The sequence below is a fragment of the Cylas formicarius genome, unplaced genomic scaffold (assembly GCF_029955315.1).
Source record: "Cylas formicarius isolate icCylForm1 unplaced genomic scaffold, icCylForm1.1 PGA_scaffold_4__25_contigs__length_36172078, whole genome shotgun sequence".
NCBI lineage: Eukaryota > Metazoa > Arthropoda > Insecta > Coleoptera > Brentidae > Cylas > Cylas formicarius.
The window spans coordinates 7,354,191-7,381,917 of NW_026844334.1; the positions used below are offsets into that span (position 1 = coordinate 7,354,191).

Sequence of the window (27,727 nt, forward strand, 5' to 3'; positions counted from 1 at the left end):
TGCGATAAAATCGTGTACGGTTTCACCTTGATCGCGGCCGTGAGTTATGACTGCTTACATATTATTCCGGTCTTAAGAAACCCGAGCCAGATGGCGTTCGTTGCGATTCGCGAGTTTAGAAAAAAAACGGGTCACTTTTACTTGAAGATGTGCCGACACTTAAACTGAAAGTTTGTCCTTGGGCGCAGCGGCGTAGTTTGCCCGCATCTAATATTCGTTTATAACAATAACAAAATTATCATTGCCGGATTTTTATTGCTTTTGATATTTATTTAAATTTTCACAAAAAATTCGTGCGCAAACCTATTATTCTTTTACTTTATTAACTGATTGGCGCAATAGTTCAAACGCAACCGCCATTTTCCGGGCTGTTAAGTTTCTAATTAATATTGTTATTGACACCGTTTTCCGCCCAATTTAACTACGCGTAAAATTTTATCGTTAAAACATCACGAAACGTTCGCCGGTGACGTCATAAGACAGTAAATAAATATCAAACGTCAAACGTAGAAACAAGTTGGGTTAACAGCATAACGAAACGAAATTTTATTTATAAGTTATAAAGAAGTCGGAAAATAGTAGGTAGCACTAAAAAGAAGCCAAAATTCGCTTCCCAAGTGAGTTTTTAAGTTGTATTAAGTTTTGAAATCGCAAGGGGCAGCGGGATTTATTTACTGGCATGTGACGTCATAGATTTAGTCAATCAAGACTGTTTTCCGAGTTTCTTTCATAAATAATTCATTCTATTATATTTAGATTTATGTAAATCGCTTTTAAAACCTATCTACCAGTATATCAATAACTATAATATCATTTTTGCTGTTGCCGTCAAATAACGATCTTCGAATCGAAACCCGTAGTAGGAGAGCTAGGAGCCTTTTTTTTGACGTGTTTGAATAATATTTATTTAATGATATTTTAAATACAAAACCGCAAACCTGGCTGGACGAATGCCAGGATAAATCAACCCCTATATTTTTAAACCCCAGAATTTTTTAGTTCAAAAAAATATTTCTGAGGCACTTTAAAATTTTGATGCTTTTTGAATTAATATTTGAAAAGTGAAAAAATCAATAGGCCAAGTTATTTTGGTGAGATTTTACCTGTGCCAGGTGTTTACAAAGTCATATATCTGAATAATCGAAAATATGTGTTTGAGGCAAATCGAAATTTGAACTGCATATTCTTTATTATCTAAAATAAATATTTTCAAAATGACAGGCAATTTGGGTGGAATATTCCACCTGCCAGGTGATCGCGAATATTACACGTAAGTGCGAGTGAGAAGCGCTATACGGAGGTTCAAGCGTGAGAGAGACCGTATATCGGCTACTCTCTGCGTTGTAAGTTGCTGCGTTGTGATTGGCTCTGGCAAGAGCACGTGACTTACGTTCCCTATGCTGTTCAGCAGCAGCTGTTGTCAAAAAAATGTTGGAGTAGTTATTCTCATTTGCGAATATTTTGTTGTGAAATAATATTTGTTCAACGCGTGTAATTAAAATTGAATTTATTATGGCTGCTGAAAAGCTCAGGTGTGTTTTTTGTAAAAAAAATGAGGATAAAGTGATTGGTCTTAATGAAACTACTTTAAAAAAAACTCACGAAGTGTTAGAAATCCGGAAAAAACATAAGTTGAAGTACAACAACATTGTTTTACCAACGAGTTCTAACCTAGAAGATGGATACCACACTCACTGTCCTAATAATTTTCTTGCATTGATAAAAAAATATTACAACAATCCAGCAAGCAAATCTAATGAGGCTAGTTGTTCAGCAGGTAATGTATCAAGACACTTTTCCGTATTCTAATCTAATAATTTCTACATAAAAATATTTTAAGGCATTGATACTTTTCAACTAAGTAACTGTACTCATAATAGAATTTGTTCTTTTATACTATAATTCTTATTATTATTATTATTATTATTATTATACCTTTTACCTTTACAACTCGATATAATAACTGTACAACAGCCCATGTCTTTCATAGACGTAGACGAAGTAACTACCAGGTATTTACTACCTGCTTGAATTTGGGCAGTTGCCTCGACAGCAATAGAAATGGAATTTCCTGCTCTATATACAAGCATATTGCCCCACAGTAATTATTTTAATATGTATTTAAAATTTTTTCTAATTGAAGCCGAATTTTTATTAATTTTATAAAAAAATATAAATAATTGAAGATGTATAGAAAAGAATTGTATTGAATTTTTTTTTTACAAAATGAAACTGTTTATAAAAGAATGTTTGATTTAAAAATCGTTAAAACTGATAGTACGTTTTATGGTTTATCATTTAATTATAATAAAGTTATATATGACTAAAGTCTGGAAGTAAGGGCAAAATAATATTTCTGCAGTTTTTCATAAAAATACTAATATGTCGTACGCTGATTAAAAAAATTAAATAATTTTGCTAAGTATTCAGATTGTAAACACAGGTAAAAACTCACCAAAATATTGATTATTATTATATTATTGATTTCTTCACTTTTCAAATATTAATTCAAAAAGCATCAAAATTTTAAAGTGCGGTTTTGTATTTAAAATATCATTAAATAAATATCATTCAAATATTCATAGTGCCTCAAACACGTAAATAAAAAGGCTCTTAGCTCTTAGACTACGGAGGGTCACGGGATGGGACAAATTAAACAATGTACAACTCGTTATAAAACAATAACTTTCTTCGACCACCTGTCGCCGTTTTCACTCGCCGCACTCTCAAAATTTTTGGCAATTTAAAACGCACGGTTGGCGAAACAAGCCGATTAGATAATGATTAGGTGGAAACGGAAGTGAGCCGAAAACGCTAGGTTCATAATTTTGGCAATTAAGATAAACGACGACGCGCGGACTTTTAATTATGTAGGTTAAACTCGTTAGCGCTTAATGCTTACCGATTTTCAATCGACTCGTGTTGTCCAACGGGAAGCGGCAACGCCGCGAAATAGCGGGAGGTGAGGGGATCCTATCGCAGGCAACAGTTGTTCTTTAGGGATTAATTTTTATATTTATTTAAATTTTGTAATTCCGCTACTGCGGAGGAGTCTACGGCTTTTTGCGAGACTGTGTTGTTCAGCGAACGACCCTGAATGTCAAAAATGGCGAAGACTTACGTTTTCATTTATATTTTAAACCAGAAATATCATTTTTCCTACTCCTTATTTTAAAATAGGTATAGTCTGTCTCAATCTTCATCGTGCCAGCTTTTATTTGCAATTATGGAAGTTACCGAAGGCAATGAAATCCAGGTCCGGTAGATATTAAAGGACAGAACATTAAGGACGGACTCTCAAGGTAATAAAATTTTTTTTGTTTATTTAGGTGGCCATAATTAAATTACACCTAGAAAAAATAATGACATTAACTATATGCAATAATAATCTATACATAATTACATTTTCATTCTACATGTCTAAATCTAATTCTGTTTCACTATCAGGGTCGTCATGGAGATTAATTATAATAGGATTTATGCTGTTGTGCATAGAAATATCCTCAATTTTTATAATGTGTTGCACTGAATTTTTTCACCTCACATTTTTTATGAAATTCATAACACTGGGACTTAAGGTAGGAGTAATACATTTTGATTTCACTTGGTTGACAAATGCTCTATGGGGTGAAACATGCAATGATATGGAAAAAGATGTAAAAGAGTATGTCCTGCCTGTTCAGCCATATGAATTTAGGACTAAAACTAACCAAAAGTTGCGCTTTTTTGTGACAGAATTCAAAGTAAATGTGATTTCCTAACAAATATTCCTGAATTTCCGTTTTTGAACTTGATGAGGCTGGTGCTTTGGTAGGTTGCATTATCCATGACAATAACACTGCTGTTAGGAATATATTTTTAAAAGATTTGAAAGCAATTTTCAAACAGTCCGGGATTTCAGCAAGCAGCTTGGGACAAATCCGTCTTCTGATGGTGATGCGTTTTCCTTCATTTGAAGGTGCTTTCGTCTGACAGTTTTGAGTAAAACAACTCTATGGATTGTGGGACGGCTTATATTTATATTGGTTTCATCTTCTTCTAGCTTCTTTTTCAGTTTGTCCAAGATAGAGACAACAACTTGGCTTTGGTAAAGAAAATATATTTTCCTTCTTATTACGGTGAGTTTGACAATCACTACGTATATTCCTTTTCTTCAATTCTCCACCATTAATAATATATCATATCGACGATATTGGGGTTTTTGTAAGTAGAGAGGTTTCTATTCAAGTTTCTTGTTTAAAATGTCCTCTACTAATTAAAGTTTGATGCACATTTTTCACAACCTGTTTCTCATCAAGCTATGTTCTCGTAAAACAACTTTTTCGAAACGCGCAGTAAAAACGATTATTCAACACTTCTACAAATGGTCAACACTCAAGAATATCAGAAAGAAAGAAATATACCTGGCCCACTCCTGTCTTGTCACTCAAGATTAATAATTTTTCACATTAACCACAAAGAAGCCATGAATGCTGATGTTTTTGTTATAGTCATATAGTCAAAAATGACATAATTCATTGTCTTAATTAAAATAAGCAATCTCAGAAATATGTGCTGAAAAAGGAACTACAGCAGATTGTAAATTTGTATAAACCTATTTGCTCGAAATTTGTTGTCAATATATCACTATGTCATTCGAGAAAGAACGATGAAGATTGTGACAGACTATACAGTGAAAGTAACATTTTAACACGCCCACGTTATCCACGCTCGGATGTTTTCGGTGGAATTTGACGTTTGTCATATGACCGTTACGTCACACGTCACTCAGTGAATGTATTCGTGGTGTTTTGCAAAAATGTACACAAAAACTCGTGATTAAAGTGGAAATCGACAACTAGGCAAATTGTTATACTTTTTGCGTGTCTAATGGGATCGTTTCTATCGGACCAACCCGATGCGGGTAACGATTACAGTGAACGTCAGAAGATTAACAATTAACCATAATTGTCGGTTTTTTGTTCATTTCCTTGAATTATATTTCTCCCGGCGCTGTTACGCAACGAAAGAAACAATTCCGATCAGTTGTGTTTTTGCAGAACGTTTTTTTCTAATGAATTTCCAGCTCATTAAAAGTCCTTTCAACCTTTCCAGCGACAATAAATTATTTATTTCGAACGGTTTTAGTTAAAATGATAACGCCAGGTCACGCCGTCGGCAGAAAAAGGCGACGCACGCAAAAAACTGTTGTGGAAACTGCGAAAATAATTATGTAATATTAATAGTAATATTACTGGTAGGGCGGTGTTGCCACGCGTCCGGCGTTGTGACGGAAAAACTTAAAACTTAATTTTAGAAAAAAAACTTTTTCTTCAAGAAAGTTCTGCATGTTCTAAAATCTCTATATATATATATATATATATATATATATATATATATATATATATATATATATATATATATATATATATATATATATATATATATATATATATATATATATATATATATATATATATATATATATATATATATATATATATATATATATATATATATATATAGTCATCAGATTTCAGTTTTTTGCAGTAATATACAAGGATTGTCAAAAAATATGAACTTTACTGAAATTTTTACAATATCGGATATTTTTTTTAAATAAATTAATCAGAACTAAAATCTAAAAATGTGCAATTACATCCATATGTATTTTTAGGTCCGATAGTGCAAATTTTACTATAGTTACCTGTAATTTAGAATGTACTGATAATTAATAAATGCTTCTCATCTTCTTCTTTACTTCTATGGTCACCACAACCAGGATCACTCGGCCAGTCTTCTCGGTGAATGGTGACTTATTTAAAAAGGACTGGAAGGTTCCATTACCCTCGAAGGGAATGAATAAATTAATGAGAAATGAATAATTAATAGCAGATACACTATAGATTGATACCACTACCCAAGCTAGATACCAGTTCCAACTGGGATGCGCGAAAAATGACAATGGACATGACAAGAAAGAAGCAAGAGCCCCATACAAGTGGTGAGAATTACCCTCATGAAAAGGAAAATCAAACAAGATGTAGTTGAGATCTCCTAGCCCTCCACAGACACAGATCCTTGAGTCACAGGCTTTTATTCTACCTGGCTGATCCGGAGAACTACAATGGTTGCTTCTCATGCGACAAATCGTTGTGATTTCCCTTCGACTACGATTGAGACTGCCAAACCAAAGTTTTTTTGGGGGACTTTCCAAAGTGAGAACGATAATTCGTACCTTTGCTCAAAGCCATTGATCTAGCCAATGCTGGCACCATGCAATCTAAACGTCATTGTTCAGACTAGGAAGGAACTCTCTACATCTGAGCTGCCTTTTCGATCCTTTAAGGAAATCAGCTTGTGGTTAGTTTCCACTGTCAGATGTTTGACATGATTTCACTTGGGGCTATGGACTGAAGCGCACTTTTACACTCACTCAGAACTACTGCAATAGAGCAGTAACGAAAGCCAATCAGATCGAGTTTATACTTCATTGCGAACGTTTCAGCCGAAGCTATGCAAAAATTACTCGGAAGACTCATTCTAACTCTCAGGTTAAGTTCAAGGCAAAAGTTTCCGCATCCGAGCCGACCTTCCAGATCCTTTGGCGCATCGGTAAAAAATGAGTGCCCTGGGGGAGGCCATTTTACTTTCAAGTGAGGCCCAAATCAACGACCTGCAATAGCGAATTTATGATTTTGAGAGAAAAAAGAAAGCACGGTAGAGTTGGGGTAGAAAAGATGTCATTTAGAAAATGTTTTCTCTTTTCAAAAGCTTCCACCAAAACGGGAGTGCTTTGGCGTCTAAAAAATAAATGCTACACATAAATGTGGTAGCGTTCTTAAGTGATGATGGGAGAAATTTACTCTTGAATAAACTTCACTTCACTTCATAAACTTTATATTTTAGAACATGCGGAATGAAGAATAAGTGTTTTTTCTAAAATAAATGAGAAAGTTTTTTTTTTATTAATTACACCAAAACGTTTTAGCTGATTTTGACACAACTTGGCACCGTTATTCGTCGGCATATGGGTTTTTATTTTGTGTTAAGTAAAATCAAATTATTCATTTCAGTGGCGTCTCAGAGGGTGATGAAACTGATATTTACAGGTAAAATCATGAAACGCTACTGGAATGTTAAAATATTTATTTTTTTTGTTCCTTCCATTTTTTTGGAACCAGCGTCGACATAAAAATTAATAATCACTACCCTGCATGTTCCTTTACTTTCCAATCACTTTGAAATTATTTATTCCATGTTGTTGATTGATTAGTACAAAACCATTTTTTTTCTAGAAACTTAGACACTTTGTATCTCGAAAACCAAACACGTTAGGTTACATATTTGTATGAATTTGGAAACACCCTGTATTAACGGTTCGTTCGGTCCAGTTGTAACGGCCGACGCGGAGGAGGCGGCAACGCAGCGTCCCGGCGTACATGACAATGCGAACGGTGACCAAGTGACCTTGAGCTTCAAGGTTTTTGAGCGTGTGCTTTCGCCATCAATGAAAGAATGCTGCAGACCTCTCCGAGGACATTTCTCTTATCCGCAACGCGGCGGCAACTGATCCGTTTTAAAAAAGGCGCGCCGGCCATTTGATATAAACTTTTTTCGATTCTTCGCTCGCGGATATCCTATTCGTGACGTAGTCGTGAGGGCGCGTTCCCGCTGTCTTTTTTCCTTCGCATGTGGGTAATAGTTAGCGTTACACTGCGCAGGCGCTTGTAGTAATTCGGGTTCCGGCCGATTCCTTATTCATTACCTATTAATGTGGAATTAAACGGCAATAAAACGTTATAAATAAATATACACGCGCGGTTAACAATAACGACATTTCATATTGTGCGTGTTATTTACATAAATGTAAATTTATTGCATAACAAATTACATAGTCGGCTGTGATAATAAAATTTTTACGTTGACATAGCGTCGTTATGTTTAACGCGGTTTCAATGTAAATCGTGGTTTGTCGCAAGTTGATGGTAATGCGGATCTGAGTTTGACGGAATTTTTGATTAAAAACGTTTTTGCCCTGAAAAATCTAAAATTTCGAATTTATATATGTAAATATGAATGAATATCACTAGATGATCAAAAAATGAATAAAGGGATCGCAGTTAATTAATTTAACAGTAATTTAAATTTAATCTTTAAAAGTCATGAGAACAATATTATTTCTTTTCGAAATATTTAAGTGTTTTCTTGTTTTAATTAACGGTCTTTCTCAGATATCCGATATGACATACGCATTGAAAATATTAAGAAGTAAAAGTAGAAGTTGAATTTTAAAATCGTTAAATATTAAGTAGTTTTCTTAATCAATAACAGCCATAGGTAATTTTATTTACGGTATAACTTGCCTGTTGTATGAACGATAACATATGGGAAATTATGGGCTAGACTTATTTTCCGCTATGGGCAGCTGTGAATGCATGTAAATAAAAAATCATTCGTTATAAAATAATTATAATTAATAACAGAAAACTGTTGAAACTATTTGTAGATTTTTTTACCTTTTACGCAAAGCTTTTTAAATTATTTAATTATTTTGTCCACAAGGTCATACTAAAATTTAACCCATATTAAAATAATTTTTATTGATTTTTTTCATTCTATATATGATTTTCTGTAATATATTATTTTTAAATATTTCCAAATAAATAAAACTGGCAATTTAGTTTTGATATAGAATGCCAATTCTAGGTTAAACTAAACTTAAATAATAGTTGAATAGTTGAAGAACATCTGAAGCCCAAACCGTAAATGCCTAAAAAGGTCGTAGCCAAATAGTACGTCTAAAAGCACAAAACAGTTGCAACTCTTTTTTTCCATATAAAGCTCCTAAGTTACCAGTAGAGGTTTTAAACAAGTTATCTTTACTTAATTATGAAAAAAATCTAACAAGCTACATTTTTGATGGTATCCTCAAATAATGTTTGAATCACTTAGGAGAACATATGAGCATGGATCTGAAAATGCATAATTTTCGAAATAAGGGTGCCGAATTATAAATGGGGGATTTTAATAACATCCTTTGAATGATTTTTTTACCAATTTTAATTAAGCAATCAAAAACGAATCTTTTTTTTCTTGAAGTTTTTTCATATCTTGCCTCGTGTTCGAAAAAATTATTATAATAATAATAACGATTTTATTTTAGTTAACCTCTCTTATGGTTACACATAAAATTTCCAAATTCCGGATACCGGTTTTTAATTAATAATAATTAATTAATTATGGACATGCAATACATTGTTTTTTTTTTTAAATAAAGCAAGATTTATGAAAAAAGTTAAATTTTAAAACTCCCTTTGGGTGGTACTTCGCCTATTATTAAAATTTTTGATGATTCTTTTTTTAATTACTGTATAGCTATTTCCTGAGCGTACTATTAATTAAGGTATAAGATGTCGCAAATATATGTTTTTTATTTAAAACGATGTACGTTTCGACTGTGTTTAAGGTTATAATTAACACACAATACATAATTTGCACTTGAAACTGTTGCATACAGAGGAGAGAAAAAACTAATAAAAAACATTATTTATTTTTTATTCTATTGCTGGTGGTTTATATTTTTGGTCTTTTTTTTTTAAACAAGAAGGGTGATATACATTTTGTGTGAACATTTATGAGCAAATTTTAATTTTTCTTCTCCTTTTTTTGTATAAGTTTCAAGTCGAAATTCAAATATTATAATTTTGTTATATTGCCTTGAAGAAGAACTAATACGAGGTGGGTTTAAAAAGTAAGGTGATTTTTGCAATTGGGCGGGCTACGTACATTCGACCTTCGATATTTTTTTTGTTATGTTGGTACACATGTCCCTATCATATGTTGACAGAAACAAAAGTGTTAGACGTGTTTTATGCAATTAAAGCAATTAATTGAGGTTCTACAAAGCTTAAACCTACAAAAGGAATACGTCTGTAATAATTATGTAAAAAGTCTAGGGCATACAGTTTTAAGGCTTCCACCTTACCACTGTATATTTAATTCCATTGAACATGTTTGGCACCAACTGAAATCTGCCATTCGTCGCAACAATGTTTTTTTTTTCCATATTGCAAGTAATATAGAAAAAATCATAATTACAACAAGCCGATGATTTTAAGTAATTTAAGTAGGTAATAAAAATAATTTGTAATTTTATTTTAGATTTAAACATAAATACATACATAAATAAGTAAATGTTTAGTATCTTTCTTAACAAAACCCCAAATAATTAAACTCTAAGCAAAGTACGGACCTGTTCGGCCATATTTCATTCTTACAGCTTGCCCGGGTCTTTCCTTAATTCGTATCAGTTAGTCACTTTCTTATATCTATGAACATACTTTATATGGTTCTGAAGTGAAAATCAAAGCCCAATCGTCCCAATAGACGAACCCAGAATTGCCAGGACTGAAAAAAGCACGCCAAGTTCAATTAAATGTCACAATAATGCGCCTGCTCACTTATCGTTGCTTGTGTCTAATTTTTTGGCTAAAAACAAATCCACAATCATGCCTCGGCCACCATATTCATACATTTTGATAAAACTCAAAAGTCACCGTACTTTTTGAACACACCTTGTATATTCTACAGCCCATAAGAACATATTTAGATTAATAATAATACAATAGAATACAATCAAAATCACAAACTTATGACGTCTTCTTGTGGCTGTCATCGCTATTGCAGTAGCTTCGCGTAGCATTCTGCTAGATAAATTAATAATTCGCCTTCGAATCTACTTGGAATTCGAATACAGGCGACTTGCGTCGAGAGATGCGCAGGTACCGGCGCGGCCAACTCTGATACCGCGTCGCGCATACATTATTATTTACATTGGTTCTTATCGCGTACAGGTAATCGATTTTGTAATGTCGCGCATAAATTATCTTGTCCAGTATGGGAATTTTTAACTCTGTCGAACGTTGGCGGAGCGAAGTAGACCGTGAAACACACGAAATTCTGTGTGCATTTTGCCTCGTTCATTGTTTCGTCAGAGAAGGAATGTCTCGCTAGTAATAATATGTCGCTTTACGTCCAAGCGTGTAATCTTCATTATCGTAAGCTCACCGGCCAGGCAGGCACGTACGCTGAAACCTAGATTTACAAACCTCTGTGCAACGGTGGAAGTTAAAAGTGATAGCCTCGTCTATATGTCAGTTTTAATCGTTTGGGCGTAGTAAAAAATATATTTGGTCTTTAAACTTAGATTTTGTTCTGGTTGATCATCCTTCCGCAAAGAATTGTGAATGCCTACTTTTAATGTTGTATTGATGTCGTGAAGGGTCAGTTGTTGGCATTTTCTTTAATGAGATATTTTAAATTATTAAAAAAGATTACTTTATATCAATATAAACTGATATACTTAGAAAGTTACATCTCAAAACGCGAAGTGTTACTTAAGATCTTGCTCTCAGTTACTTAACGTCAGCCATTTTTTGTCAATATTATATTAATAATAATTTAACCACCTATAAAAATAGTAAGAGTATAAATTTGATTACTGTTAAAATAGTAGTCTACTGGGGACTATCTAGGAGGTTTCTCGTCACTGTAAACGATTCTTCAACAACGATGGTAAATAATATTTAATGATCTTAAATATAAGATTTGCAAGTAAAAATTGAAACAGGTATTTTTTTCAAACCATAAACGTTGTTCTGGATTTTTTATAATCTGGTTTTATCAGCTAACCGACCGATAGTACAATGCAAGACAGCATATAAGGTCCTTATAATATATATATAATAAAATTGTAACATCCATTGTGGGCAAATAGTACAATTTATGTTTTAGAATTTGACATAGGATTGTATGTTTTGCTATACCGAGAAAGGTTAATAATTAATTGAGTTAATAAGATGTAAATCATGTGGAATTTCCTTTTTTTTGAAAATTTTCATATTTTGCCTCTTGTATTCCTAGTGGAGTATTATAAAATTGTGTTATTTCTTCCGTGTTGTAAATTGTATTTTTTTAATACCTTATGTCCAATCATCATTAAAGTATATTTCACTCTTACACTTGGATGCATTGAAGTAAAAAATGATGACTTAATACGTACGTATGGCACAGATCTTTATCAGAATAGAACTTCAAATTGCTACAGGTGTATAAATCTCCCGATTACGGAGATTCCGCATACTGTCTCACTGCATTTGAGTGTGCCTAGAAACTAAATACTTTTGAATTATAGATATTTTTTTCTTTTTAGATAAAAGGTAATAAAAAAAAAGTTTCGTTTTAGTAAAATCTTTTATGTCTAGAAATAGCTCCAAAAAAATCGTTATTTTAACATTCGTTGAAAAAAATCGAATACACTGAACTAATTCTAATTTTTGTCCATTTTACCATAATTTGCATTAAGACTACTTAAAAACCCTTTTTTTTTCATTTTGAAAATCCAAACTAGCAAGTTGGTGCCACCTTTCGTTTCATAAAATAGCAGTGCAGAGATGGACGATAAACCATAAAAAATGGGACACACTGTATACCGTGAGAATATGGTTTAGTACATAATCCGATGTGAAAGGTTCCTAATTAATTTTTTTAAGGAAAAGCAGAACGTCTCGGACTGCAAGGTCCTTAACAGAATCAAAGTCGTTATGCTCTGCGGACGCAAGTTCGCGATTAATTAGCAAAGGGGCTCGTTTTGTTTCGAAATGCTCGGTCAGTTTTACGGTTCTTTAAGTAAATAGAATGGCGCTTCTGACTTAATACCTGCGCAGCTCGAGCACGTCGCGTTATGTAAACAATTTGTTCGATATTTGCAATTTGAAAAATCGTCCACGTACAAGATAGCACGCATGAACGATCGTGTAGTTGTTATAGTGACACACTACGTACCACGAGGCCAGAGATGTCATCAACTATTTGTCACCTGTCTAACATTAAAATGGGACCTCTGGGGGAAAATTGTTTAAGCTACTTCGGAGGTAACATTTGCAATGGTACCATTGTTTTCATATAAGTTTCATAATTTTTCAAAAACACTTCCTCAAGCTATAGTGTAATAGGTTTAGGTTTATTTATTGAACCACAGTGTACAAAATGAATGTGTAGCAACTTACAACAAAATAAACAAATACATATAGGGATAATAAAATCATATATAAAAAAAGTACGAAACATACGAAACAATTTTGTAAAATTTGAAATTTAGGTGCTCATAAGTAAAAACAGTTTATTGTGAGTAGATTCTTGACAGCTCTCTTAAAAGAATTCTTAGCAAGGCGTTTTATATTAAAAGGAAATTTATTATAAAAGTTCAGGTTTAAAGAAGAGTCTCGATTATATAAAATTAGATGGTAAAGTCATAATATGAATGCTGAGAAAATGTGTTCTACAGGATTCTCTATAGTCCAAACCAAGAAGAATTCGGAGAGCTTTTTTTAAGACGAAATACTCTGACTTCATAACTAGACCCACCCCATATTGTGACCCCATATTACGTTCTAGAGTGAACTAAAGCGAAATACACACTTCTTAAAACTTGAGTATTAAAAAATTGCTTTCGCAACATAAACAGAACGGATGACAATGATTTACAGAGGGAGCCAATACGAATAGACCAATTCAGCAGAGTGACGCTCGTGCCTTTCATAATATTAGAATTTGAGAAAACAAAAAGATTTTGCGTTTTATTTCGGTTCAAAAGCAAGTCATTTTACTATTTAGTTCGTCATCTGCAAATAGTGTACAATTGACTTGACAGGCAAAATCATTTATATAAATGAGAAAAAGGAGCGGACCCAAAACCGATCCTTGGAGGACCCAGTGACGCGATCAGTAAAATACGATTCGAAAAAAGGTATGACAGACTCTGACAAACCGATAGAAGACAACTTTTGCTTTTGATTGACAAAGTCGATGGACTTTGATATATCAAAAAGAGAGAAAACCTTCTGGATTCCTTCTGTGTCGCTGAGTTTAACGATGTAACCTACATTTTTAGCAAACCATACACCACAAAGACTGATAGCAGAGTTACAAATAATCCTTTATTGTAGAATCAGCTATTCGAAGGTTCCAATATACATGAAAACATTATGAAACACGTCCAAATTTACTGTGGCAGCGCCACCGTCGGAGAATAAATTCGTAATTCGCACAAAATGTTAAGAAAAATGCGCATAAAAGTGCATTCCAATCGGACGGCCATTCAATACAGAAATATTTGTACATTTTAATGGTTCAAGTTAAAATACTAAATCCGTTTACATAAATTAACGGATACCAGTCTCTGTTGTATTGGGACACGGTAGTGACATAAATCATGTCATAGGTGGGTGGACAAGTAGGCCAGAGTTCAAAACAATCACAACATATTATTTCTGATAGTCATCGAACAATATCTGTTGGCGCTTTGGTACTTTCGAATGGCGCTATATTAAATCTGTACTCTGATATTATGATCTAATTGCTCCGTGTGATATATTCCATTAACGATATTTATCTTCGGTCATGGGTACTGACTCTCACGTAATGTATCTTGTTGTTTTTTAATTGAGAAATTTACTTTTTAATGTTCTTAAGAGCAGTTTGGAGGTAAATTTTCACTATATAAACATCTTTGACGTTGTTACAATCAATTAAAACTTTAGAAAAGTATGATCAAGTATGTAAAAAATAAATGTAAATTGAAATGAAAATTTCACACATTGCTATACACTTTTCTATTTTTACTTCAAATAAGGTAACGAAACAGTTTTTTAAAAATATACACTTCATTAATAACTCTGATGTACCACAACACATTTGAAAGTTTATTTTTTATTTATGACTGTGTAGTTAGGAGAAAACTTGTGCTTGTACATTCAAAAAGGAAGAAGTATTAAAGTATTTTTTTAGATAATGTTTTTTAAATTAATTCCAATATCTTATCTCCGATTTGTTTGAAATTGTTACTGTTGTTTCTAGTGATGAGTGATTTTGCCCTGCCTAAAAAAAATTAATCAGACTCGTTAAGGGGGCTGCCAACTTTACAAAATTTATTGATACAAGTGTACGCCACTAATTTTAATGTGTTACCGATACTTTCTTGAGATAGAGCGACTCAAACTATTACTTTTCGTCTCTCGAATTTTTGTCATATTCGGCTTCGTTTAAGAGATGAAAAATAAAAACTATTTTGTTACATCTGCATTTACGATAAAAATATTTTTCAACATTCCAAAAATATTTGAGAACAATTCGACAAAAAACTAACCAAAACTAGCATTTATCATACAAAATTTACAAAAACTGTTGAAAGTGATCATTCATTCAATCATTTCGCCATGGACGGCCCAAGTTTTATTTAGTTAGTGCCAAATTAGTCCCTTATAACTAGAAACAACGCTGCTAAATTTCAAACAAATCCGTCAGAACATATTTGAATTCATTAAAAAAAACTTTTAACTCAACAAACGTGCATTGTTTGTGAAAACAGTGCGTTGTATAATATTTTCATTTATTTACTGCGTTCAGTAGTAAAAATTTGTCGACAAATTTAGTTATTTTTCAGACTCTAAAGACAACTGTTGTATGAACCCCATTTTTAGTTTTTAAATGCGCCAATATGAGGATATTTTTGAAGCTTTGCATTTATTAACTAACGTAAGCATGACGTAAGTATGGAGCAAATGATTCAGTAATTAAAAACAGTCTATATTTTTTCAACCCTAAGACACCGTTTAGTAGTAAAGTTTTGTCAACAAATTTAGTTATTATTCAGACCCTAAAGACAGCTGTGTGATGACCGCCATTTTTAGTTTTTGAATGCGCCAATTTGATGCCATTCTTGAAGCTTTGCATTTGTTAACAAAGGTAATCATGAAGTAAGTATGGAGTGAACTCTAGTAGTACAATATGATTTAGTAACTAAAAACAGTCTTTATTTATTCAGCCCTCAGGCGTCAAGTTATATTTTCGTCGTCGTTCAAAGTTCAACTCGAACCACACTGAGGTCTATAAAGATGTTTGTGGACTATCAAAAATCGTGCGTGTATTCCTACATCGAGTCAATACTTGACAAAAGTGTGATACAAACCACAACGGTGGAAAAGGGCTCAAAATACGAAGCTACGAAGAACAAAAAGGTCCTCCATCTTTAGAAACTCGCACATGCAAAGTAAAAGTGCGGTTAATGATTTTTGCTCATCTGACCGTGAACACTGCGTTACGTAGGATTAATCCTGAAACACAATCTCGCAGTGAAATATTTTTGCCCGCATGCGTTTTAATCGAAATTAAATTTTTGCAACTTTTACTGTTTCAGTGAAAGTGTAGACGCTTCCAATTATTGCTGTTATTATTATTATTGCGGGTTTACGTGTGTACATTCGAATCATTTGGATTGTTACAGAAATTATTAACTCTTTTTTGTATGCGTTAATTGGATTGGTAGAAACGATTGTAAGAGGGGCGGTGCTTTTTATTTTACACTCTAATTGTCTGTCTGTTGTAATTATTACCGCCAGCAATCTTTTGGGACATTCTATGGGTAATTGCGTAGCATCCATGCAAAATATCTAAACCAGACATAAAATCGCAAAGAATCCGAAATTCGTACACAGAAATATACACTGCACCTCAGAAAGTTCTCAAACCAGAAAGGTACGAACTAAGGAGCGTGAAAGTTTAATATTTTTAGTTTTTATTTAATCTGTCAAAATATGACCCTTTACAATTTACAACGATAAAGTCATATCGGTGTAGTCAAATCAGAGTAGTGTATCTCAAAAATTTGGGCTTTTTATATCCTCTCCATCCCTGGGTATTAGTTGTCATTACTAAAAGCTTTATGGGTGTAAATAATAGTCAAGAACTTCAGACTATGGGGATATTTCTTCTGACTGAACTGTCTTTTTTGATATCACTATTAAGGGCTCCACCGTTTAATCAAATTCCGAATTTTTTCTTCCTTCTTGATGAAATGACGGTCAATTTTTCGCAAGTTTTCTGGGACCACTTCCAACAGAAACTTTCCATCGTTCACTTTAAATGTCGTTTTTCTAATTTTTTCGGCGGTTTTTGCTGGTTTTCTTGGAATTTTTTGGGATTTTTCACATGACATTTTGCAATTCCAGTCCACTTAAAAATCCGATTTGATTTGTTTTCTCACTTACTGGAGCCCCAAAAATATATTTATGCACAAATTGTTATTTGTTTCAACTGTGTCAACGACTTAACATATGAGTTATTATTGTTATTGATGTAAATAATGACCAATGAATCGTTTTAATATTACTAAATAATCATAATTAAAATTCTATAGTAAAAACGGCTTGGGTTCATATATATCTTCATTATTATCAATGGAACAATCAAAATTTCCTTCGTCACGACTTGTAATTCGTTTTCTATTGCGCCGTTATTACCATATCAACTGAATAAATATGTCGGTGATAATTCCTCTCAATTTGTCACATTCGGAAAAGCCGCGTGACCCAGTCATGCCAGTTTTAAAATTTTTAGGATTAAGTAATGTTATTTATGAAGGAAATTGCGCGAATTATTTACAGATTATAATAAATGGGAGTTGTTTGTATGAGCATATCGATAACCGTTCGAATATTTCGCTTGAGTGGCTCCCAGAAATTGTTGCGCATGAAATTTGCAATTTAATGGCCAGCCAATTGTGAAAAACACGCTCAATGATTGTTCAATCAATTTGCCAAACAAATTCACATATGGGATCAAATAATTTGATACTGATATACATTTACCTGGTGTATTACTAACAATCGTACTTTCAAAAGTCATTATTGTCGTTTCAAGGCGATTTTTATATTTCAGACGATAGTGACCTTATGTCTGGCCTGCCTAGCAGCTGTGGCTAAAGCTCAGTTCGGAAGGTTTGGCTTCAGTTCGTTCGGAGGTTTCGGTTTGGATTCGCCACTAGCGGCAATCAGAGACCCGAGGCAGAATACAGGACCCGTGGTTTTCCCCCCGGCACCGCCAGACAATGGTGAGACCAGCGGGGTGGTAGTGGGTGCCTCAGGATATGGTTTTGTACCACCAAACAGTCCAAGTAAGTGATGGATCGACCCTTTTTAATGTCATCAGTTGATATTGACTGATGATTACTGAAAACCCGTCACTGATATCTTTAACTATGGAAGTTGATATTCGCTTTTTCGTATCCATTCCAACGTGAGTCGTAATAATACATTTTGCTGGATGATTTCACCACGTTTCATTCGTTTATAACAAGACATGTACCTATCCATGTATCCAATATTAACAAAAAAAATCATAATTACTAAAAAGTTGAGGACCTCTACGACTGGTTGGTAATTCTACGAGAATAAAATGATCTCTGCAATGATAAAGTCTGGATAAATATTAAACGCTCGGTCTCTTCGTAATTATTGCTAGCAGTTGATGAAAATAATTTTGTTAGTTGTTACAATAGCGGTAAGTCTGTTGTCTTCTAACAGGTCAGCGACCAGTTTTACTTTTGTAGTATTATCGCCTCTCTTTTGTCCGTTGATGCGCGAAATATCATGGTGGAGACATGGTCAGAACAGTTTTGGCTAGTGATTCTTGGTACTTGAGTATTTGTCTGATTTGATTCCCCTAGGAAGTTGAAGAGTGTTTCCCTTGGCCGTTCTCAATTTATTTTACCTTTTACGTTCCCTTTTCCCTGCTATTGATATGTGTCCAAAATTATCGTTGACTAATTTCAGTTGAAAGTCTATACGGTCATGGTTACCTCTGCCATATAATTGGAATTAGAATATTGGCAGCATTTTTGTATGGATCTACACTTCCTAGGCAAGTTACTAGTCATGATGTTCTTTTAACTGCTCCAACACCACCAATCACTTTGCTGTTGGGAGCGTTTTGCTCCACTTTCATTTCAGGTTTCTGCAATTTTTTGTTGTATTCATACATATTTACGCCATATATCACACATATATAACATTTCTTCTTCATTTTGTGGGCAGGTTATTAGTAATAATGAATCCGAAGTGACCTTTTAACTGTTCCAAGATCACCAATCACTTTGCTGTTCATAGAGTTTTGTTTTATTTCCAGGCTTCTGCAATTGTATTATGTATTTTAACATATTTCCACCATCACCTTCATGTTAATACACTTTTTCTTTTTAACGGTTCATGCCAGGATTGCACATAAGCATTCAAAAAAACAAGTAAACATCTATTAAATAATATAGGAAACGCTTTCCCGCCTGTTTCAACGTAGCCATGTCTTACAATTCTACCAACTTAACATTTCTTCTTCATTTTGTTTCAATGCAAATGCCAATAATCTAATTAATCTAGGGATTTAGGCTCTTGTCTTGATATAAAACTTAGTTAATGTCGTTGTATCCGAACAAGATTGTCGAATAACATCGAACATGGATAAACCAAATAAATCATTGAGAAACCTACTGAGACCGCTCGGGTCCATATTCCCAATTAATCAGACCAAAAACAAAGCAACACCGCAATCGGAAGTGTTAAAATTTATCTTGACACAGTTTCGCCGCATTCAAATGGGCAAAGTCTCATTGTACGGGGGCGGTCACTCCGAAATCCGATAATCAACAAAGGCGGCGTGGTTTGTCCTGAACTTTGGGCCTGATTCAATTCTCAAGTCGGCCGTGGCTGATTAACCGCACGAAGATCTAAACAAAGGAAGCCGAGCAATGCCACCCTCAACTATTCCGAACTTGTCAAATTAAATTCGTGCCTACTCCAAGGCGATGGCTTTCCGATACGAGGGGTATCTAATCGTACAAACGCCGAGGGCTAAGGGGTGCTTTTTTATTCATTCATCTCGTGCGACCATACGCCATTCGTCATTCGGATTAACAAGTTCATGCCCGCCGAGGAGACATCCCATTCATCACAGATCATCGGTATTGGTGCGTTCGGATGTTTCATGAACGATTTTTAATGAATTTTTTCGGATGTCGTTTCAGATTCGCGGCCCCTAAGACGTAGATAATTAGTTGATACGAAATCAAGGTATGTACCCCAATTTGGATTTAAATCGCGTAGGAATTCCATTCTTAATTCTTCGTCGGGAATGAAGCAGTCATGATCTTGCTTTATTACAATCAGTAATTTAAGATTCTCATTTCAGTTAATAAGAAAAACTATCAGAGGTTTAAAGACAAGGAATTTCTTATCCAGGTTTCGAAAAATTGACGAAATAACAGATATTCAGTTACTGAGTCAAGATTTTATTAATTAACGTGTAGAATGTAAAGCAATAATCCTTTAGGTAATAGAAGTTAAATTAATGAGTCGCCATTACTAAAAAACTAAATAAATACTATCGTTGAGGAGATGAGCAACGTACGAAAGTTAATTTTTCTAACCTCACTTTCTCTAACAGTACTGCTCCAGCTAATTTCACTTCCTCTAGCAGTAAGATAGATTCTTTATGTGACGGTTTTACAATACAACAAAATGTATATGATTAGGTAAAATTTACGATAAAGGAGTATAAAAACGTAATACATAACAAATAAAAATATATAGGAATCAAAACTAAATTATAAAAATAGAAAAAAATAGAGAAATAGAACACAATCAAATAGTGGTCACTCTCAAGAATCAGATAACACCTTTTTTGCCATACATTTGTTTTTTTTTTTATTATTTAAATTTCAAATTACGTATCTAATTGGAAATTAGTTTATATAAGATTTTGCCAATACATTTTTGCACGGTTTTTGTTTATTTTTAGCAAATTTGAGGAGGAAGTGGGATATCCTTGATTATCTGAGTGGAGCGGTAACAGACTTTATGGAAGAAGCGCTTTACTAAAAACAGAATATTCCTTCCTCCTTCCAGGAGATTCTATCCTCGAGAACTACACCAAAACCTTTATATGTGTTGATTCTAACTATCAACCACTGATTGGCAACTTCTTGTGCCAACTGCGTTTCCCCTTTAACAGTCTCCATATTCGGGTTTGATGTTTTAAATTTAGAGTGTTCTTCAAAATTAACCGAAGTCACAGCCACAGGGTCTATATAGTTAAAAAGATCTTTGATATATACTAAAAACAATAAAGTGCCCATAATGGAACCCTGCAAAAACTCTCTACTTTCTATTAGAAGGATAAAATGAAACTACACCTAGTGCAGTGAGTTCCAAACTTTAAAAATCTAGTTTTGCTGTTTTTGTTTGAGATACGACCACGTAACCAGTTCAAGTTCGAACCTCGCGATTATCAGGGTACCTCCTAATCGAATTAGCATTTAAGCCGGTGCACAATTTGCGTGTCACTCGGTAGCAGCTACTTTAAAATTGCACGTATTTGCCGTCGAGTCGTAAAATGATTTACCTGATTCCGCGGCCTTGCCTCAGCTAATCTGGGTTACCCTGCTCACCGCTAAATAATTAGTTCCGGCGTAGTCAATAAAACAAAGTTAATCCGAGAGCTTGGCGTTCTTTTTAACGACTTCCGACAACCATTTTTATTGCGGTCTAGACCAGATTACGAAATCGATATGGAGAAGGGTTATTAAGTATTTAAGATCAGTAAAAAGATAGTATTTCTGAGAAACCGTTCCTAGAAACAAGAGAATATATTTACTTAGGCGAGAGAATGAGATGGTGCAGCATATCGATCAGGGTGAGAAATCTCGAATCACAGAGGTTGATAAAATGCAGGGCTGAGTCCCGTTGTGTATTACTACACAGACTCCTAAACAAAAAGAAGACATTTTCTTTCCTGCAACAATGATTTAGCAAAATAAAATAACTTATCATAAGCATAATTTTTGATTAGGAAACAACTTTGTTTGGGCAGCTCAGAGATTTTTTAACGCGTATGGAAAAAAATACTAATCAGCAGGTACAAAAAACATAAACCATTATATCCACTAGACGTACAGATCCTTGTGGATAATTCGAATTTAATTGCACAATAATTTGTAACGCCATTACAGAAACAAACGAAAACTAAAAAAAAAAGAAACAGTCGTGAAAACTGGTGACCTTGATTATAAAACGAATTCTTTTTCAATTCTATTTTTTATTATGATCCGGTACTTGATGACTCTGACAAGCCTTTTAGACGCAGTAGCGCATCACGACATTAACATTACGGCTTGTATTTTAGATTTAAAATTGAAAGATCGCTCCTTCAACAATATTTTTTTATTTGCAGTAAAAAGAAAGTTAATATCGAAGAGGTGTAATACGGCTTTCAAAGAGTGAGGAAGGGTTGTGTAACCGTCAATGTTCAATGTATAAATAAATAAATAAATAAACTAATGAATAAATCCATACATTTTTAATAAAAATATATACCATTTTTTGTTATTTTTACAGTAGCAAAACATAGTGTCACCTCATCGTTAACGTCAATCCGCTATTGTAACTATAACTAATATAAACCTATATATTTGGGGTGGATGATATATTTCTAAGATTACGCTACGAAGTAAATGCCGGCTTGTTTATTTTAATTACTTTATTATTATTGTTACTTTATTATTTATAATTTTCTTAATAGAAAAGGGCATTTAGATAGAAATAATTAATACAAATTTTCAATCATTTGTTGAGCTTTTTAAATATAATTATTTTAAATGCAATTTGTCAAAATGGCTTACGGTGCGACTGAACTTCACACCATTTATACATAATCTACAAATAATTTTAAAATAATTATTAATTTTAAATTCCCATTTTATTAGTCTAATTTGTTTATTATTTAGAGACGCTTTAATGAATAGAAAGTGCGCAATGCTCCAACGAAATGTTAGAAATGCCTCATAATTCTACAATTTCACAGGCTCAAAGATTTGACAGATGTCGACCGATCTGTGTGATTTTTAATTGGAACTATTTAATAGAGATCGTGATCATTAGTGTACTATAAAGTCGTTACTTCTTAAATGTTAAGAATGGAAATAATAATAAATAATGGATAAATAGAACAAATTAATAAATTTGAAGTTATTAGTTGTTGTTAATCTGATTTTAAATAATGAAAGTGTTCTACTATTAAGCAATCCTATTATTTTTTGTAAAACTGCAACAGAGAGATAAAGAAAACATCTCTGTCCTATTTTATTAGATACCTTAGGTTTGATAGTGACTTGGTTGGTTCATTTTGTTTCTGGTTAACAAAGGATGTTCATAATTTCTAATAGGAATTTTAAAAATATTAAAAATTTCTGTTGTTGGATAACACCTATCCCTTAAACTCTAACCCTATACTATAACATTTCCAATCATGATACTTAAGAAGTGGTAATTGATTAGCATACTATTGATACATAGCCACGGATGTTAAATACCCTGTAATATTTAAAAAAAAAATGTTTAAAAACTGGTTTGTTTCGATCCCAAACTTTGACGGTTACTAACTAAACTCACCAACCAATATGGACGATGCTACGTCATCACTAATATAGCGTACAGGAGTATATTAAATCAGATGTCATTGTTATTCCATATAGCACTGCATTTACATGCAAGTGCTTGGTGTTTAAACTTCTTTTTCTACTCCTGTCTGTAAAATACCTAATTACACACGGATCCGAGCCACTTCGGACATTTCCGCGATTTTATCGCACGGGTTTGGGAACAATCGGATATTTTCCGATATAGTTTCCACGCCTTCAATTTTGACGTTTGTCAATTCAGTCTTCCATGTGAGTGAATGTATTCGTGTTGTTTTGCGGAAAAAGTATAGTATGCAACACGTTCGGTAAACTTTTTAAGTCACTCGTCCATTAAACACTCGCTCCGCGAGTCAAATTCCGTTTACCGTACTTGTTGCATAATATACTATTAACCATCTAAAAATCTTTGGGTTAGTTGCGGTGACCAATTTCATACCAGTCACCGCCACGTAAGACATTTGCATTTAAATGCAGTAAACGCGAGCTGTAACCAGCAAATCATTTGGCAAAACACGTAAACCGCCAAACGCGATTTTAAAATATCAAAATTGACAACGGGCAATCATAGACAATAGCAACCAGTTGAGTATACGATTAAAATGTCCGATCGTAAATTTTAAGAGTCTCTGGAGTCCGGATATCGCCTTTCAAAGGATAACCCGTTCGCTACGTCGCCGCGAATATGCTCGGCGATAAATTTCTATGAAAGGCAAGTTCAGCCGCAAGGTTACGCTTGTAATACGATACACACGGAGTATATTTTAACGTCATTGACTCAAGCGCCGTGTCTTTCCGTTTTAGGCTGCCGGCTTGTCTAATTCAATTTTTACCCGTTTAATTGTTTTAACGGCTAATAATTTAGGTTCATTAGCGGCAATGGGTTTCTGGTCACGTAACTGTTGTCCTCGTAAATATATCGTGATATATACTGTCGTCAGTAGGGTAATGGAGGATCAACGTCGAAGCCAATGCGTCAGTCATGAATCTTTTACAACGAAAAATAGTTGTTCATTATTTACTTAAACACGGATCGAAGTATTTGATGCTTTTATTTATACAATTACTATAAGCGAAAACAGGAGAAACTGAGCGATAAGTTCTTCCAACAAAGTTGCCATAAACCCCCTCGTTGATCTCATTTTCCTAGACACAGAATAATTAATCAGAGGACCAAGCACTTCTTTTACTTTACGGTAGTAAGCCCTTGATTTCCTCCTCTTATTTTATAAACTATTACGGATTTTGGTTTGCTATTTATATATCAAGTCAAGTACCGTACATTAGATGCAGATAATGATTTTTCTAAATCTGTGACGATTATACAACCCAATGTCTTCTTTCAAATAAAATCCGCAATTAAATAACCAAGGCCGATTTGTTTGTAATTAAATCACTACTGTCGCCGAAGCATCCAATTTACCGAATACTCAAGGCTCGTGACAAACATCCCGTATTTAGTTAAAGGGACTCGACGTCTCGGTCGAAAGAGTCGCGTAACGTTATTAGCACAGCTAAAGTATATATTTGCTAAAAAGGCTTACTTAACAAAATATGTTTCTATTTAGTTGCGTGCACAATACACGTTTTCCCTTTTTTTTTTCAGTGTTTTGGATATTTTTTTAATATTTAATTTGTATTGTTACATGTACCGTGCGTCCAATTTATCTTAACAATATTTTAATTGGCTGCAACTTTTTTAGTTTTAGAGATATCAAGGTAAAGAAAAAAAACAAAATACAGCGTTAGTAGGCAGGTTTTTCCAAGTGACGTATAAAATAAAACACTATCAATTTTCTGACATATAAGCCTACATAATATATTTTTTAAATGGAACACCCTGTATATCATATATTACAATGATGTAACACATTTTATATTTTAGTCCACTCGTTTTTGACAAATCGGCAAAAATAAGCAATTTTTTATATACTTCCAAAGAGTGACTGACAAACTAAAGTAAAAAATTCTTTAATTATTTTAAATACTGCTGTATGTGACCACCATTTTTCTGCATTTCTCATACACTCTAATTGTGTGATCTCTTGCATTTAGTAACGTTTCCGGTTTGGTATTTGGTACCCCCGGCTTTTTATTTCGTGTATTTGTCTAGGGTTATTTGAAGACACTTTCTTGTAGTGATCGAACTTTCATCAGTGCACAAAATGTTTTTCAAAAAATTATTATTCTCATTATCTATATTTAAAAATTCGAAATAAAACTGCACCCACCTTTGACATTGTTCTGTACTTAGTTTTTGAGTTTCACGAAATTTTAATGCATTATATTTATATTCTTTCAAAACTGAGTAGATCGAGCCTCGAGAAATACTTGTTTCCTCAAAGGCTTTAGTAATAGAGGAAACTGGAGGTGCTTCATATAATCCTAATTTGTTTGCCGTCTTGTCTTCATTTAAAATATGATTCCTGCATACCTTTTTAGCATTTAATACGTTACCGTTCTCTGCAAATTTCTTTGCAAGCGTTGGAAATGTCTGTTCTGAAGGAGCTCGGCGTTCTGGATAAAGTACTGACACATAGCTGCGGTTGCACTTCTATTATTCAGAAAGTATGCTTGAAGCATATCACTCCTTTCACGGATGCTAAATTCGCGAAAAACGCTTTTAACAATAATGACTTGTCAAACATAAACATATTTTTGTCAGTCAGGGAACTCTTGAAATTATATAAAAATTTCCTATTTTTGCGGATTTGTCAAAAAAGAGTGTACTAAAATATAAAGTGTGTTACATCATTGTAATTGCAATAAGATATTCTATTAAACACATATATAATATACAGGGTGTTCCGTTTAAAAAATATGATGTAGGCTTATATGTCAGAAAATTGATAGTGATATCATAAAAAATATTAACATCAAAGTTTAAGGTACGGGAAATTATTAACCCTAAAGTCAACACAAAAACACTATCAACAGATAAAGCACCTCTGGATGAACAAAATATTTGAAATTAGACGGAACACATTACTAATTATTCAATATTTTAATTTAGTGCCAACTCTAAGTTTAATTTAGACTGATTTTAATATCGGTTTTTTAATACAGAATGTCCTTTAATAAGTGCTTGCTTAGCAGATAAATGAATGTTGTTGTGATTTTGTTATTAGTAGGTAATAAAATCATTTCAACAGTTATTCTACACACAAATCTTCTGGATTGGCGTTGGCTTCTTCAGAGTTTATTGAGCGAGAGCGTCATTGGTTTAATTTATTTAAGCTCTGACGGAGCCAACAGGATGATTGCCGAAACGTCCGTAAGTTCGATTTATCAACCACCGACGCAGCATGTGGAAATTCTTTGAAACATTTCAACTGATGTCAAAATAAACGTTCGCTTTTGATAGATCATGACTAATAAGTTATCTTTTTCTTTTTCAGAAGGACCGAGCGCCTTTAGAAGCCTGTTCTCATTCTTTTAGCCAATTCTCATGCTGTTAATAAATGTTTCTGTACAAAGGGTGCAACGACTCGCGTGTAAATAGCGTACCTCCGGAAGAATGTAGCCATATTTTTGGCATATCAAACGTTACCATGTGTATACAGTTAGGTTAAGTATTTAATTTAATTGTAAGGATTGCAAAAATGTCGACGTGCGTGCAATACTGTTATTTATTATACCGTGTTTTTTTTTCAAATGTTTTTTTTTCACCCAATTCCTTAGCCATAGAGGTCGATTGCGTAAAATTCAGTCCGCCACGTCTGCTTCGTCGATTCGAATTGTCGCTTGTTGCTGTTCTTGGGATAAAATGGTTCAATTAAATTAATGACAAGGAATTAGCTATTAATTGGGCGGTTGTGGCATTAGAATCCGCAACGTTTAATAATAGACCAGAAAAAGCCCCACGTTCGTTTTAAGGTCTCGTTTGTTTGTTGAAAAGCACGACCTGTCTGACCAGCGGAAATTCATCGACACATTGTTATTACGCACGCATATTTATTTAGGTCATGAAATATCTACGTAATTGACTATTTATTGAGACAATACGCATTGAAAATTTTACTACTTGAGGAGCTAACCTTTGTTTACTGAAGTTCAGTTTTGGTTAGTTTTCTTGGTCTCAACAGCAGTTCAGCCTTTGAAGAACTGAAAATTATTAAATTTTGGACTTAATTTCCTTTTCCAGAGCTGTAATATTCGTCAAAATTTAACAGAAAAAACTGCGAAAACCAAAAACTCTGTCAGCACAGATCACTAAAATTTCATACATGCATTTTATAGCCCTTCGAAGGCAACATTATCGTGTTTTGTGATATTATCAGTTTTGCTTTGGACTTTATCCTAATTTTGGTATATTATTATTATTATTTTTTTGAGAGTGAATAATAATAAAATTTTTATTCGACTTTTAATATCTTGTGATTCACG

General features: G+C 33.6%; 1 protein-coding gene across 4 annotated transcripts in view; it reads left to right on the forward strand.

Moving 5' to 3' along the window:
- The window catches only part of LOC132701230 (uncharacterized), a 32,251-nt gene extending 5,274 nt beyond the window's left edge, over positions 1–26,977 (forward strand). For 2 of the 4 annotated variants that reach the window (XM_060669007.1, XM_060669006.1), the window contains exons 2-3: positions 17,758–17,992; positions 26,740–26,977. In XM_060669007.1, coding sequence (XP_060524990.1) covers positions 17,758–17,992; positions 26,740–26,780 — 276 coding nt within the window. In that variant the 3' untranslated portion in view covers positions 26,781–26,977. Of the gene's footprint in view, positions 1–17,757; positions 17,993–19,894; positions 19,941–22,098; positions 22,136–26,739 lie in introns of those variants that run through there. The other 2 variants (XM_060669008.1, XM_060669009.1) reach the window with 2 other exon arrangements.
- Positions 26,978–27,727: the final 750 nt, after the last annotated feature.